Raw genomic sequence first — 18,065 nt, forward strand, 5'->3', positions numbered from 1 at the left:
ATGGGTGGCATAAATCAGGACAATGATTCTCCAACTGAACCTCCGGTGCCTAGTAATGTTGCAAGAGTACTTGAAATTGAAATGGTTGATCCAGGAAACAAGAAATTCAGATTGATGTGGGGAAGACTACTCAATTCTTGCCAAAACTGGAGATGTCAAAACGGAGAAAGAAAAGTAGAGAGAGAAACGTAAATGAGAGATAAGTTTAGAAGGTAATAAATGAGGGTAATTAATTAGATTCTAATCAGAATATATATTTGTAATAATTATAGTTTTTTTTTTTAACAGTTGGATCTACTTAAATTCAATGGTTTAAAAAATGTGTAACTCTAAGTAATGTTACACCATTCAATATTTCTTAATTGGATGTGAATTTTGACAAATTCACTATTAGATTACATTATTTTTATATATTCTCCATGCTTGCAAAATTTCAAAATGATAAAAAATTAATAGCCATGTCATCAATTAATTGTTTAAATTCAAGTTTTTATAGTTTAAAATAATGTATAAAAGATGAGTTTATGGATCGAATGATAAATTACATTTGATTGATATGAAAATTGGTATGCATGTTAAGAATATATAGGACATGTAATTCAACGGTTAGATTTGCAAAATATGAATTCAATAATAAGTTATTAAGTGGTGTAACGTTTCTTAGAGTTACACATTTTTTAAACTATTGAATTTAAGTAGATCCAACGGTTAAAAAAAAAAAAACTATAATTATTACAAATATTCTGATTAGAATATAATTAATTACCCTCATTTTTTACCTTATAAACCTTTATATATATATATATATATATATATATAAGTTGGGTTCAAGTTACACCTAATGTAACTCTAAGAAACATTACACCACTCAATAACTTATTATTGAATTCATATTTTGCAAATCCAACCGTTGAATTACATGTCCTATATATTCTTAACATACATGCCAATGTTCATATCAATCAGATGTAATTTGTTATTCGATCCATAAACTCATCTTTTATATATTATTTTAAATGAATTTTTTTCCATTTAACTTTATTATTAGAAGAATTTTATTATTTGACAAGGTGTGGAAGACAGTGGAAAACTAGCATCTTGAGTTTTTAAAACTCAAGTTCAATAGCAAATCGAGTTTTAAAAACTCGAGTTCCAAACTTCTGACTCAATGATGTGGATAAAAATTCCACATGGAACTCGAGTCTCTAAGACTCAAGTTCCATTGGGTACTAGCCGTCCAAGAAGACAAAGAGATCCATGGAGAAGAAGAAGAAAAGAAGAAGATGAAGAGATCGTGAAATGCACCGTAGTCTGCAAATCGTGAACTTCACCCATGGAGATCGTGAACTGCACTGTAGTCTGCAAACCATGAATTGCACCCATGGAGATCGTGAACTGCACCGTAGATCGATGATTGGGATGTGCTTGATGGAGACTGGGTTCGTGTGTGCCGTGAGTCTTCTTCTTCGCTGTGGATCTTCTTCTTCGCTATGGATCTTCTTCTTCTTTCTTTTTTTTTGTTGGGTTTCCTTCTTTCTTGTTTCTTTCTTCTGGGTTTTCTTCTTTTTCTGGGTTTGTAGTTCTTTGTTCTGCGTATTTTGAAATCAAGTGTAAAAGACTCGAGATCTATGTGGCAAAAATGTGTCCAAATCAGCAAGTAGGAAGCGAGTTTTTAAAACTCGAGATGCTAGTTTGCAAATACCTTTCATACCCGTGCTAACTTACTATATTTTATCCCTTCATTGTGCTAGTCTGCAAATATCCCCTATTTTAAACTATAAAAACTTGAATTTAAACAATTAATTGAGGACATGACTATTAATTTTTGATCATCTTGAAATTTTGCAAGCATGAAAAATATATAAAAATAATGTAATCTAATGGTAGATTTGTCAAAATTCACATTCAATTAAGAAATATTGAATGATGTAACATTGTTTAGAGTTACACAAAGTGTAACTTGAACCTAACCCTATATAAATATATATATATATATATATATATATATATAAAGTTCCCTGATCCTTTTACTATCAAAGTAATATCACTCTTATATTTGAACCTGAACTTGTATATGCCTATATATACAACATGATTTAATTGTAAAAATATATTTTTTCTATTTATTTGGGAGAGGTCTACTGGCCACAAATATGGGCTAGGTGGTCTTTTTAATTTTTGGGTTATTTGGCCAACTTTCAATTTTGACTTGCGAGGGACCGGTTTTCAATTTTGTCAGGTACAAGTTCCTTTTTTGTCCTAACTATTAAATATTAATATACAAAATTTATATACAAATTAGGGGAGAATGATCTTCCCCTGAGAATGATCTTCCCCTAATTATTATAGTTCCATCTAGGTTGGAACTCTAAATAAAAAAAATCAAATCTATGTATCCAAAGTGACCAAATGTATGAAAATTAAAAAAATGAGAAAAAACCCTATGTTAGTTATTATTATACTTTGGATTCTGTAGATTACATTAAAATAAGTTTATGCCAAGAGTCTTGTAACTCAATTGATTGATATTTTTTTAGTATTTTCAAGATATTCAAGGTTCAAATACCCTCTTCCTCCATTGTTACTATCGAAAATAATATTAGAATATTGTATGTTATGTAGGTGGAGTCTCACATTGGGTGTTTATTAAGTAGAACTTGACTATATAAGTGAATTACAAGAAGTTACAATTGTAATTTTACTAATAAAGCATAGATATTACTAGCACTTTCTCGACTCATTAAAAATGGTCCAACACAGAGTGGTTGTGATGTTTTTGACTCTTGGACATCCCTTCTCATTAGGTGGACTTTTGGACTTAAACGGCATGAAATGTTACACTAGTTAGATGTGGCAAAATTGGACTAGGACTTGCTAACCCACCCAAAACAATAGAAAAAAAATATGGGTATGACTTATGAGTAGAGATTTTTGGATCCATGAACAAAAATGGGTCAACTCATACGTAACACGTGGAAACAACAGGTATTGGTTTAGGCCGACCTACAAATCATACATGCTAACTCCTTTTTTTTTTTTTGGTTTTCTAAATATGTGTAACTAGGTTAGGAATTAGACTATTATGGCAATTCACACAGTAATAACCAAAAAAAAAAAAAAATCTTAATTGAACTGAATTAAGATTAGTATGACAATTAAAACAGACATAATAGTTTAATTCCTAACATAATTGAATTAAGATTAGTATGACAATTAAATCATATTTTTATTTACCATTATTTTTTTTCACATGAATAAAAATATGAGTCATACTGAATTGATCATTTTCCCTTTACCCTTACTCCCAACTCAAAAAATATCAAATAAGAGTTATAAGATTTAAAACCCATTTGGTTTTTATTTTTTTATTTTATTTAAAAAAAAACCATTTAATATCACCCATGTTTATAACCCAATTCGACCGGATCTAATTCGATTTTGTCACTATTTGTTTAGCACAAATAGTGACAAAATCACGGTTACGTGTGACCTCATACTCGATTTAAATTCTTGATATTTGGGACAGCACTTGCATTAATTAAATCTCTTTCCACCAAAATATTATTTTCAAAATTTTGATTAGTCTCTGCTTAAATTGATTAATTAAAACTTCATCTCACCCGTGACGTAGTCTCAGAGTTGAGCGGCTGTTATTTATCCTCGTACCTGCTCCCAACGTTAGCATATGAAACAATGGACTTTATGAAGATCACATAGGCAAGCACACCTTCTTCGTTTTTATTATTTGTTTATTTTTTCCCCTAATATTAATAATGAGACTATATGCCTATATTTTTTAATGTAGGCAAAGTCAGTGACCTCTCTGTCAAACTTCAGAAATATATAATTGGTTCATGAGGTTGCGGCACAGCTATCATGGTGACCTTGTTTCATTTCTTTTAGGTCATTAGATCTGTTCAAGATATCATGACTTTATTGTTTTCAAGCTTAAGCCTAATTTTACTTGTATTATAACTCTGATAAGTCATGTAAAACACCAAGTTTTATAGATCTAAGCCATGTAAAACACCAAGTTTATAGATATAAGTCATGTAAGAATCAAGGCCTTTTGATAACGAACTTATTTCATCGAATCGAACCACATACTTTCTACATTCTCTCTCTCTTTCTCTTACTTCTCTGTCTTGCATCTATACATTATTTTATTTGCATATGGTATATATTAGAGTTATGTTTCGTCTTTTCTAACAAAATCAGTGATATTCAATCCTTCTAAGTAGTAGAAGATTTGTAAATATAGGGTAAAATGTTATTTTAATCCCTAAAATATACTAAAAGTTTATTTTTCATCTTTAAACTTTAAAAATCTCATTTTTCGTCCTTAAATTATCAAAAAGTTTGCTTTTCATCTCTTAATTATTGAAAATGTTTTACTTTATGTCTTTAAATAATCTTTTTATCCTTATTTTTATCTCTAAACTATTAAAAAAAAATTTATAAAATTTTAGGATGAAAAAGAGCTTTTTAAAGTTTAGGAAATTTTTTTTTTTTTTTTGATTCCAACAAATAAATAATAAAACAAATAATTTAACTGTTTCTATTGTTGGGTTAGGTGATTAGGTCCACAATTATATATGTGGATCCTTAGGGCCGGTTGGTGTCTTCTTTTATATCCAGTAGTTTTTAATCGTGGATCAAGCCATATATGGGACTTCTTCTACACATCACTCATATTGTCCTTTTTTTTCCTTCTATATGGTACTAGAAACTTATTAATAGATGATATTTTATGAAAAAGTTGTTTTCAGTTTTGCAAATATAGGTCTCTTGATCTTTCAACTGCCAAAAGTAAAAATGACATCAAGTTTGAAATACCAAAAGAAGGCATTTTTTAATTGAACATAAATTGAATTCTTACATTTTTAATTTGAACAACTAACCTTATAGACATTATGTTTGTTAAGAAGTAAAATTATTTGTTAAAGTTTTTATTAAATTTTAATGGAGTTTATAAAAGTGTAAGAACAAATGTGTCTCATCCTCTACATTCTTTAAAACAATAAAATACCTTCATTTATTAAACTCATTTGAATATATGTATATGAAAAGAAAAAGGCTTAGTTGCCTATAAGATTTTCTTCACGTTAACTAAATTGCTAGATAGGATGTAAGGACTCAATTGACCTTTTAATTGAGAAATTACCTAATCCAACCAAGGTAATGATTTAGATCCTAAATTTCAAAATTACAACTTAATCACTTTTAAACTAATCTAACAATTCATATAAACTTTAACTAGTTAACCCATTATATAGTGCATGGATATCAAAATTAACATGGATATACAAGTAAAACATATAAAATGAGCAACTCACATAAAATTAAAAGCACAATACTACAAGATAATTAACAATATAACATTAGATGTGTTATCGAAGAGGAAACACGATTTTAATAACATCTCAAACATGCTCTTGTGCTGGGTTTAAGTTGCGGTGGTTGGTGAGTTTGTGGGTGGTGGTGATGCTTGGGTTGCAGGGAGCATGGGTCTTGAGTGATGGTGTTGGTTTGAGATCATAATGATTTGGTTTTGCAGCAGTGATTGTGCGGTATTGGGTTTTGGTTAGTGGGATGAATGGTTGTGATGAGTTGATTGGGTTTGTTGAGAAAAAAGGAGAGATTGTTTTAATATGATATCTAAAATGAAGAACGTGATGCAAGGAGTGTTATAAAAGTGGTTATATAAAATAAATAAAGTGGCTTTTTAGTAAGCCAAAATGATTGTTTCTTCTTCTTCTTCTTTTTTTATTTTCCTTTTTGGCGCATAAGCGGATGGCAATGCTCTAAGTAATTATAGATATGCAAATGCTAAAAAAATAATAATACAACGAACAACTCAAGTCTTTCTACTGTTGTGTTAGGTCAACAATTAATTTTATATATCCTTAAGGTTGGTTAATGGTTATTGGTTCATTTATGATAACTTCTTCTACACATCCCTTGTATTGTCCTTTTCGTTCTATGTTGGATTAAAAACTTATCAGTATATGAGATTTTACTGAATTTTTTTTTTCCAATTGAATAAATATAGATTTGATAAAGATTTGTTTCTTTGGCGTACCAAAAGCAAGCATGACATGGAATCGCAAAAGAAGGCATATTTTATTTGAATATAAAATGAATTCTTACATTTTTAATTTGAATTATTAACCTTGACGTTATATTTGTAAAAAATAAAAACTTTTGTTAAAAATGTTTATTAAGTTTTGATGAGGTTTATAAAAGTATATGTACATGCTCTTGTCTCATCATCTAAACTTTTTAAAATGATATCATACCATCATTTACCATATATATATATATACAAAGACTTTGAGTAAGTGGCCTACAAGACTTACTTCACATAGACTAAATTGCTTGATAAGATGTAAGGACTAAATTGACGTTCAAAGGTAATATCCAGTGGAAAAAGTTTGCAATTTGAAAATATATGAACTAAATTGACACTAAAATGAAAAATAAATGGATGAGATATGTAAAAATCCGAAACAAATAAATTAGAAAAAAAAAATGTGAGACTGAGAAGCATGCATGGTGGAGTAATTTACTTTCATGATAACAATGTTGGTGATGTTGTAGTTCAAAACTTCAAATCAAGAGTTTCGGTTTGACATGTCGTGGCCCTCGTGGGCCTCGTAATATTCTTTCCGTATCAAAAAGCTATGATCGTAAAGTTCCCTTCTAAAATGTATTTTCTGTTGAACATTTGGACTTTCGTCCTTGACGTGATATACCTTTTGTTTTTTTCTTTTTGATAAAAGATATATCCTTTTGTTTAATTTTTATTTTATTTTTGCTAATATATCTTTTTTTTTTAATCACTATAAAAACTCTCTCAAATAAAATAGTAATTATTATAAGAACCTATACTTTCCAATAATTGAAGCTTTTATTCCCAACAGCTATCAGTTCAACTAATGATTTTATTAATCCGTATATTTATTTTTCCTCAGTGTCAATTGAGTCTAAATATCCAATGTTCTAATTAATTCCAAGATATAAGTATATTAGTTCTCAAGGCCTCATAAAATCTATAAGATTTTGGGCTCAAAACTTTTAACTAGCATTTGAGGTTATATTTCAGGAAATTTTTTTAATTAATATTACACGCATCTAAAAGGATCTAAAAGGATAAGTCAGTGCTTGAAAATCTTTCAACACACACAATAACATATTATATATATATATATGCAAGACTTAAGTACAGTACTTATATGTTATTCTTTAGGTTCTCATCTTAAGAGTTAGTCATGTAGATTTTTTCTCATGGGATAAAAATGTATTTTTTAGTTAAGAAACAACAAATTTCTGTATTTAAGTTTTGTCATATATATATATATTAGTTGCAGTTATGGATTTCTGGGTCTTTGACTAGTTTACAGTTTTAAATTAATTTGGATCTAGTTTATATAATAGAAATATTATAGAAGAATACGCAAAAAGTGGGTATATAAATATATTAAATTAGGTTAAAGTCACATAAAAAAAAAATATATATATATATATATATCATCTTCTAATTATTATACTAGATAATAATATTTTATCAAACCAGCTGTGACATTATTTACATATACGTACGAGCTACTCTTTTGTTTAGGATCTCTTTCTAGTTTCTTCTTAATAATATTCATTTACTATAAAATAAAATTAAAAAGAAAAATATATATTTACGTGTGTACGGTAATAATCACATTACCTGGTCTTAAAAAAACATAAAAGGTGACGTTGTCTGAAACATGGACAGAGACATCATTGGACGGGGAAATGGGGAATGGCCTCTCAATTTTTATTTTTATTTTTAAATATTATACATATTAATTTTAGTAATTTTATTTTATAAAATTATATTTTATTTTTCATAAGTAATATTTTTGATTTTTTTTAAAAATAATATGATTATAAATTTTTATATAAATTGTTTTGGTAGCAAATTTTTATTGGTTCGCATATAGACCCATTATTTATATATATATTTTTTTACTTACCAGTAATCACTTATCATATTATAATTTAATAAAAAAAAAATTTTAAAACTCTAGGCATTTTTCTCATTTTTGTGATCATAAAAAATTTATAAATCTAAAATCTAAAACAAAATATACAAGTCCAACAAAATAGCTTAACAATAAAAATTATCAATAATAAAATTAGAAAAATTAACTCAATTAATCAATTTTATCCAAAATAAACAACCTTACCTTTTAAAAAATTCTAAACAAAAATAATTTTGTTTCCGTCCATAAACTTTTCTTTTTTTCTTTTTTCAGCAGTTAAGTATTAACTGTGTTAGAGATTAAAGCTGCCCCGCATTAGTAAATCCATCTCCTAACTCAAACTTCTGGCACCGTACTAGATACGAAAAACATGGTTTTGGACCTTTTAGATTGGAGTTGACATTTTCATGCGTATGCACATGTAACATGTGTATACAGTACGTGTGAGCACGACATTAGTTACATGTTTTACCTTTGGCCTTTATATATTGGCGTAGTCTGAAAACTTTCATGGTCGAGTTGTCATCTTTATGTAAAAGACACTTACAAATTAAAGGGTTGAAATTAGAATTAAGAAGTCATTATCGATCTTTGATCTTTCTTCTAGATCACTGCAATCGAATCAAGGAGACAGCATTCTCTTCACAATTACTTATATGCTTTTTCTGATAAACTAAGCGATCGATCGAGTTCATCAATTGAACAAATGGGTCACAGTAATTCAAGACTCAACAGGTCTGTACTCTACTTAATTTCTTGCATGCAATTTTGATTTGTATATCAATGTTAGTAATGAATACTTCAGTCCCAGTTTTTTAATCAGATTATTTACTTCATACTTGTTATTCAGAGTTCAAGTTCTAGATGATCTTGAAGTAGCTGACCTCCCTAAAGCCAGTGAAAATCATGTGATTGAGAACTTCCCCAAGATAGCCACTGCTTTTTCTGAGAAGAGAACAAGTTTTAAAGACAAAGTCCTGAGAAGAGTATTTTCTGAGGACTATGAGAAGGAGAAGAAAAGGATACTGGATCCTCGAGGAAAAACCATTAGCAACTGGAACAAGATTTTCTCACTCTCATGCCTATTTGCTTTATTCTTGGATCCATTGTTTTTATTGTTGCCTGTAATCAATGGCCAAGGTTGCGTAGCTAGTGGAATGACTGCCCAAGTTGTCCTCACCATCCTAAGATCAGTGACTGATGTGTTTTATTTGATTCAGATCATTGTTCGGTTTCATACAGCTTATGTAGCACCCTCTTCTCGTGTTGTTGGAAGAGGTGAGCTTGTGATTGATCCTTCAAAGATTGCAATAAGGTACCTTAGAAAAGGTTTCATTATCGACCTCATGGCTTCCCTGCCACTCACTCAGGTATTTATGCCACTAAAACCTTGTGTATCATAGCTAGCTAGCCAGCCTTAATTTCCAGTTTCCATGGCATCAATGGAGTTTTGAGTTTTGACTTCTTTGTTGTTAATTATTTATTTTTAATGTACATTATTTCAGGTATTACTTTGGGTAGTTATACCCAGTGTTGAGGGTACTGTAGTGACTGTGAGAAAAAATGCCATGTGGTTTATCATGATAGTCCAATATATCCCAAGAGTGATTCTCACCTATCCTCTCTCATCGAAAATTATTGATGAAAGTGGCATTGTGGCAGACACAGCATGGACCGGAGCTGGTTATAACCTCATGCTTTACCTAATGGCTAGCCATGTGAGTAGAAACAAAACTCATTTCTCATTTGAGCTTCCTACTGTACATTTACAGCTCAAAAATTAATAGTTCTATCTCTTTCTAATTTTCATTAAAAAATAAGAGAGGAAAAATTACAAAAAACCTCTATGTAGTTTAAGCATGTTTCATTTTACCATTTTGATAAATTATTAATTGTTCCAAAAATTTAAATTGTTATAAAATTATTAATTTTATTTGATCATAATTTTAACATAATTCATATTAAACATTTTTCTTTTGCTAACTTTTTTAACATTTGAATTTATTTTCTAAGCAATTATAGTCTCTTTGACTAAACAAAAACTGCTATACTGATGACACTGTCTAATACAATGTTGAGTCACAATCTAGTCTTGTGTTAAAGAAAACCAGTTAAGAATTTGAATTAGTCATCAAAAAATATTATTACAGAATTTATCAAGCCAAGTTATCAATCACATATAAGAACACAAATATTTATATGGAAAACTCTTCCTTCATAAGACAAACTCTAAATAAATCCTCTATATAATATTAATTACATCATTTCTCAAGTTTATGACTAACTTGAGATTCACACCAAACACAAAAACTACTCTCCATGGTTGTAGTACTGTTTCTCTTCGCGGGGAAAACCTTAAACTTATCTTCCCTTGTGAATGTTTCGTGATTGAAGAAAAAACCTCTTACTTTTCTTTGCTCTCACACGTACGCACTATTTTGTTTTTTCTTTTTGTTACTTCACTTCATTAATCCAAGCCCCATGAATTCTCCATGATTTATTTGCAATCCAAAAGTTTTGTAGAGAAAACTTAAACCTTGTCTCTCTTCTTGCATTACCACTCAAGTGAAGGTTCCTCTTTTTTCTCCATCGGTTTTGTGCTTAATTTTATGATTATTTCCCTTGTTGCATAGGGAAGAGCCTCTAGTCCAAGGCCGTCAAAACCTTTGCAACACTTTCTATTTATAAAACTTCAATCTCTATTCCTAAATGGACAAAGAATATATTACTTTTTTATCAAGTAATACTAATTACTTCTTTAACAAGCCTTTCCTTCCACATCAAAGAATAGACTTTTCTTACACACCATCCAAATTAATTTTCCTTCTTCAATAAAGAAACTCAACTAGCTTTCCAAATCATAAAAGGATTGTTGGGCAATTTTTCCCAACATAAAAAAAAAAATATATATATATATATATATATTTTTTTTTTTACTTCTTTTCCCCAACAATAGAAGTCCTAAATCCTCAAATCCTCCTATTATACATCAAACCTTGGCCTCTTCATTGAAAAAGAAGGAAAGTAATTAACAAGTAATGGTTTGTTGTTGGTGGTACATAATAAAAGTGATGGATCTATGTGGAAACAATATTTCTTCAATCACAGCTTGCTATATTAAGTTGTGAAAATAATTATAAAATTTTTTTGTGTCACTTACATTACTCAAGTGTGCTTACATTAGTTTACAACTTTCATGTTCACTTGGTCATCTTTCTCTTATAGTGTACCTATTAGGTTCTAAAGATTTAGGTTAAAATGTTTAGAATCATATTTTTAATGTGTCGGCAAACCGAGAACAAAACATGTCTGGTCTAAGTGTTAGGCAATGCTTAAAAGTGTTTGTTTCAAGATTCAAGTCTAACTGACTGCAGAAAAAGGAAGTATGGTTCTGCCTTGCTTGACTGATCAACAATTAGGCTCGACCGATCGAAATTTGCAGGTCTAGTTTTTCTGTAAAATTTTTAAACAGGCCCAAGCTCGTGAAAATGTTTAGGGTTTCATCTAAATTTCTCCATATATAAAATAAAAACCCTAACCACATTTTGAAGACTTCTAAAAAGACCTGTGTGTTACTCTTTGTGAGATCTGAGTGGTTTTTGTACCTTCTAACTACATAAGAATCTACTGGAGCAAGAACTATAATCAAGTGTTGGTAGAACATGGTTGATGCATCAAGATCATTACTGATGGTGATCTAAAACCTTTGAGTGGGATCTCAAAGTCACAAGCAAGACAGCTTGTGTTGTTGTAAATCCATAAAGAGAAAGAGTCCATGGATTCAGAGCTTGCACGTGGTCGTGTCAGTAAGTTACTACTGGAGGTAGCAATTGATTTAGGATTAAATCTGATTGTAAAAACTTCAATTCTCTTATAGTGAGTTTAGTTTATCTTGAGGATGGTTATGTCAAATTCTCTCAAAGTTTTTACCTTGAAACGGTTCATTTCATTGGCTTTCTTGGGTTATCAAATCGTGAGATTATTTACTTTTCTGCATCCATGATATGATTTATTTTTGTTTAACCTAGATCTGAATAATTAATTTAAGTAATCACTTGGTTAATATATTAGGTTAAACAATCTTTTTATGGGGTCTAAACGAACAAACAGTACCCACACCCCTCTCCCAATTTTTTTTTTTGTTTTTGTTTTTGTTTTTTTTGGCGCTGAAATGAAACATGCGGTTCTAGATTATTCATGATTTGTGATTTTCCTTCTAGCTACCTTTTTATCTTTGTCTTTTTGTCAACTAAACAAGATTTAGTTTCAATTTCTTAAATATTATACCATAAAATTTTTAATTAAAATTATTAAATTCATACATGTTGCGTTAACTAATGCAATACAAATAAAGTTATATTTTTAAAAAACAATTAAATTCATTGCAACTTTGTATTTAAATTTAATTATGGAATCTAAAGTGAAATACATAAGAAAGTAAATCTAACTTTTGCCATTTTCAAGTACATGACCAAACCTTTTTACTGGAAAAATTTATTGGGTATTTCGGGAGCAATGCTCTCTCTTGTCACATGAGTTGTGGGTTTGGAGTACCCAATAAACAATAACTTCCCCTTTGTTGGTATGTTTTTATGTTCAGCTCAAAAAGTTACTGGAAATTTAAAAAACAAAGTAAGCAAAGAAAGAAATTTGTACTAATAAATTAAAAAAAGAAGATCAAAGTTATGGCCTTAATACACACATTCATTACCGCTACTGCAACAGAACTAAAGCTTACCCACCATATATAACTGGTGATTGATACTACGTTTTACTGATTTACTTTCAATGGATTAATTACGCCTCCATCTATTAAAAAAACTGATAAATTTTGCCTACTTTTATTCTTTGTGAGGTGAATAAATTAATTCCAAACCTATTATTTCTATTCTTCTTATGAAGATTTCAGGATCTTGGTGGTACCTTCTAGGAATTGAGCGACAAGAAGCATGTTGGAGAAGTGCGTGCAACCTTGAGTCGGCTTGTCGAAATGAATACTTTGATTGCCATACCGTTAATGACGATGCTAGGACCAATTGGTTCAGCTCGACAAATGTCACAACTCTATGCATTCCAAATGTAACAGGCGGTCCTAGCTTTTACCAGTACGGGATATTTGGGGATGCAGTGAACTCAAATGTTATAGGTTCTCCATTCTTCAACAAGTACTTTTACTGTTTATGGTGGGGCTTAAGGAACCTAAGGTATAAGATTGTCCTAGTTATCCTAATTACTTATTCAGTTATTCCAAGATTAAGATATCAAAACCACTCACAGAAACAACTTAGTGATAAGAAACCTTATGACCTATTATACTTGTTAGCTTAGGAATTATGGATTCGAATAGTGGCAAATCTCATTATTGTATGGATGGTCCCATACCATACCTTAGTCGGATTTAATTAAGTGGGGAGCAATGATCACACCTACAAAATCTTTTATTTTTATATATAAAAAATAAGAATAAAAATTATAATATCAAAATTTTGAGATCTCAATTACCATTATCTTGCAAACTTCTTTTTAAAATTCAACTTACAATTTCCTTCGATTTTCATAGCAACTAAATTGAGCACCTAATGATTAAACGTAAGAACATCATGTCATGTCAATTCACTGGACACTATCCTGTATTCATAGGAAGTCGAACAAATTTACTATATTTCTCATCTTTCAACGATTTGTGTAGTTCTACGGGACAAAATCTTAGTACAAGCACTTATATGGGAGAAGTTGTTTTCACCATCTTCGTTGCCACCCTTGGGCTGTTTCTGTTTGCACTGCTCATTGGAAATATGCAAGTAAGTCCTTATGACAATGTCTATATATAAACCATTATCAGAACTGCATGTAAATACTCAGAGAAATATGCCTGATTTTGCAAATAGATGTACAATTGCTACAATAATCTTCTTTAGATTTTCATAGTAATAATTTTCACCCATTTGAACGAGCAGAGATACCTTCAATCAGCAACACTGCGATTAGAAGAATGGAGGATCAGGAGAACTGATACAGAACAATGGATGCATCATAGGCAGCTACCTTCAGAACTAAAGCAGTCTGTTCGACAATATGATCAATTGAAGTGGTTGGCTACAAAAGGTGTCAATGAAGAAACACTTCTTGATGGCCTCCCTATGGATCTCCGGAGAGAGATCAAGCGCCATCTTTGCCTCTCTCTAGTCCGACGAGTAAGTTTTATCAATCTCCGTGTCCTTGTAAATTCATGACATTAACATACTTTTCGTTATTTAAACAATACAACACGTCATAATACTTTTTCATCTACACATATTTTAATACTTAAACAACGTTACTAGAACAACATTACCAAATGTACCCTATATAATTTGTTGTCAGATTACTGAAATACAATCTTAATAGTATAATAAACTCTTTCCATTTCTCTCTTTGAGAACCAGTATCAGAGCTGATGTGCTACATTGATGACTTAATTGAACAGGTCCCATTGTTCGATCAAATGGATGAAACACTGCTAGACGCAATATGTGAGAGGCTTAGACCTGCATTATGCACCAAGAAAATGTTCATTGTGCGCGAGGGTGACCCTCTCAATCAAATGATGTTCATAATTCGAGGTCACCTTGACTCTTACACCACTGATGGTGGGCGTTTTGGGTTCTTCAACTCATCAAGACTTGGCTCAGGTGACTTCTGTGGTGAGGAGCTACTGACATGGGCTTTGGATCCACGCCCAAATGTCATACTCCCAACTTCCACACGCACAGTGAAGGCTATAACTGAAGTGGAGGCGTTTGCTCTAGTAGCAGAGGACTTGAAATTTGTTGCATCACAATTCCGAAGGCTACATAGTAAACAACTTAGACACACGTTTAGGCACTACTCACACCAATGGCGAACATGGGCTGCATGTTTTATACAAGCTGCATGGCGTAGGCATAAAAAGCTAAAGGAAATGGCTAAAAATGGAATAAGTGAGAGTGCATTGCCTCTAAAGGAAACCTTTTGGTCAAAGTATGCAGAAGCATTAGTTGAGAAGACTAGAAGTAGAAGGTTTGTCCTTGAATCTGCAGAATCAATTTCCAGCACTATCAACTCGCTGCAAAAGCCCGTGGAGGTAGATTTTGATTGAATCTGATTCTGTATAGAACCCAAACTATATATGGAACTGATCTTCAAATGAAGAGTTGTTTGTGTATATCCTCTTTTTACTTGTTTTGGATATATAAATAATTTTACACGAACTGGACATGTAGATTGTGTTCTATATATGGTGCTTTTGAAGGACTTTAAGGGTGGGAGGGGTGGCGCTACATGTACTCTAGGAGGTTCAAATGAACCCATGACTTGGAAAAAAAATATAGCAGTTTAATTACTATAAAAGACATTTTTGCATACCCTGACTTAAATCTTATATACCCTAATCACTAATTATATATTTTATATTTCCAACAATGTATATGTCTTGACTGGTATAATAGTTGGAGCCTGCTATTACCATAGGGAGTGGACACATGGAGTTACCATCCTTTACCATATATTTGACCGTTATCCCCCTAAATCATTTTGAAACATAGTTTAAAATTTGTTAAGTTGATCATAGTTTAAAATTTGTTAAGTTGATTTATTTTATTACTTTAAGATTTTTTTGTGATAAAATTAGATTACTAAGACCTATTATGTAAATTGCAATCATTTGTTAAATAATGGATTTAAAATATTTAAATGAAAACCAATTTTTTTTGGAAGACTTAACAAAATGGCCCAATCTGACGATCAAACTCAACTCAACGTAACCCAATCCTTGTGAGTGAAGTTGGGTTGATTTTTAAAATTGTCCTGAGTTGGGTTGGGTTGGAGATTCTCAACCCAAATAAAGTTGATTGGATTAAAAAAAATCTCAAAATTAACCCAACCTGATCTATGCACAATTCATGAATCATGGCTTATAGAACTCTTCACAAGTTAGATGTTGGACTCATTTTAAATTGTGGTGTGCATTTTAAAGTGTTCTTCCATAGTTGTCTAGAGATCCTCTACTATATTGTTTAAGGGCCAAGGAAAAGTTTCAATTTGTCCGGTGAGTGTTCCAAATTATGGCTAGTTCTGCTGGGTTTAGGTCTTAGGGGAGACCAAGGCCGAATGACATGGCTTGGACTCTGGAGCTAAAACCTTCTTGTTTGTTTTTAGACCCCTTAAAATATATTTGGATTAACCTAGTTAATTAGCCAAGTGATTACTTAGTCCAAATTTCAAATCTAGGTTAACACAATCATATAATCATATCAATGTAAAGTGTGGAAAATAAAGAACATAAAGATATGATGACCTAGGAAACCAAACCGGTAAAAACCTGGGGAGGATTTAACCTAATTATCCTCAAAGTAAACCTAAATCCACTATGAAAGAATTGAAGTTTTACAATAGCGACTTAGACCACTAACATCCTATTGCTATTCACCAGTAGAAACTTACTGACACGACCACGTGCAAACTCCGAAACCATAGACTCCTTCTTTCTTAGATTCTCCAGCAAGTACAAGCACTCCCACTTGTGTATCTTTAAGCTTTTACAGCAGCAACTGAATGATCATCAAGTTTTTGAATCGAATTCTCCTTCTTGATAATCTTAAGTATATGTGAAGACAAATACCTCTAGATCTCACAAAAGATTCACACACACAGCAAAAAGAGCAACCTAAAACGTGGTTAGGGTTTTTCCTTTTATACTTAAGGCAAAGCATAAAATCCTACACATCATATGGGCTTAGGGTTGAGTTGGAAAATTCTGCAGAAAAACGTTCTGCCCGAATTTCGATCGGTCGAGCCTAATTCTCGATCGATCGAGCCAGGCAGAATCATACTATAACTTCTGCAGCAACTCAATTCCAACTTTACATAAAACACATTCACTTTGAGCAAGTCTAAACAAGACTGTAAAACCTATTTTGATCATGGTTTGCCAACAATACAAAATAGAGTTCTAATATATTAGTTCCTAAGTACTTAGAACCTAACAAACTCCCCCTTTAGCAATCTGTGACAAAACAAAAACTAAAATGCTCAAAATTTACAAAGAAAAGCCCTTTACAAAAATAATGCCCCTTACAAGAAATCCAACCTAACTACTATCTATCAGTTGCAAGAGTAGACAGCAGCACGACTGAATCAACCTGTATATTTCTTGAAATACTCAATAAACGCATAAACGCATGTGTGGAAAATACAAGTAAAACAAAAATAAATTCTTGACTTCACAATACACAAAGCAAAGACATATATCATGAATAACTCATAAATATAAATCAATAAGCAGTGAAACAAGAAACATATGAACAAAAAAACAATGTATCTCCCCTTATCAAAAATACATCAAGAGCCAAAACAAAATGTAAATACACAATGAAGCACCTAGATACAATCTAAATAACTCCACAAGATCCAAAACATAAAAAAACTCCCCCTAAAACAAAAATCTCCTCTACAAAGTACTCCTCAAATATACTCTCCCTTTTTGTGACGGAGTGCCAAAGGGCAATCAGAATCCATCATCAAAAGGAGGTGGTGAAGGCGAACGTCAAAGATGCTCCAGATCAGTTCTCAAAGCATGGATCGCATCAAGCAAATCCAACAAAAGCTGACCATGAGCCGCTTGAATGGTCATGACAGTCTCCAACGTACGATGAATGTCAAAGTCATCCGAAGTAGATGGTGGAGGAACAGCAGCAGCAGCAGCATCTATAGGATCAGCAGACGCCTCACCAGAAGTAGTACCTGTAGCAGAAGAAGGAGGTGGTGCAATACCAGAAGGCTCAACCCTAGGGCATTTAGAGCTCGGTCTCAATTAAGCAGCCTTCTGTCTAAGAAAGTTGGCACCTATGGGAGCTACTATGTAAACGGGCTTAGAAGTAGGGAAGTCATCTAAACCTAAAAACAACAAGATCCTATGAATGAAAACAGGATGAAAAAAAGCATGAGCGGTAGAGGAACTCCTATGAACTTCGTTCAAAGAAGGAAGAAAAAGATGAGGAAAATAAATAGGAGCATCCGTAATAAGAGCAT

The 18,065-nt window shown here is 31.5% G+C and overlaps 1 protein-coding gene across 1 annotated transcript; it reads left to right on the forward strand.

Annotated features, from left to right (window-relative positions):
* On the forward strand, positions 1-15,135 carry LOC115950774 (protein CNGC15b-like). Its single transcript, XM_031068018.1, is given in 9 exon segments — positions 1-66; positions 6,414-6,482; positions 6,601-6,656; positions 8,869-9,388; positions 9,524-9,736; positions 12,921-13,222; positions 13,708-13,819; positions 13,976-14,212; positions 14,485-15,135. Coding segments are annotated over 9 exon segments (2,226 nt in total).
* Positions 15,136-18,065: the final 2,930 nt, after the last annotated feature.

The sequence above is a fragment of the Quercus lobata genome, chromosome 1, assembly GCF_001633185.2.
Source record: "Quercus lobata isolate SW786 chromosome 1, ValleyOak3.0 Primary Assembly, whole genome shotgun sequence".
NCBI classification, from domain to species: Eukaryota; Viridiplantae; Streptophyta; class Magnoliopsida; order Fagales; family Fagaceae; genus Quercus; species Quercus lobata.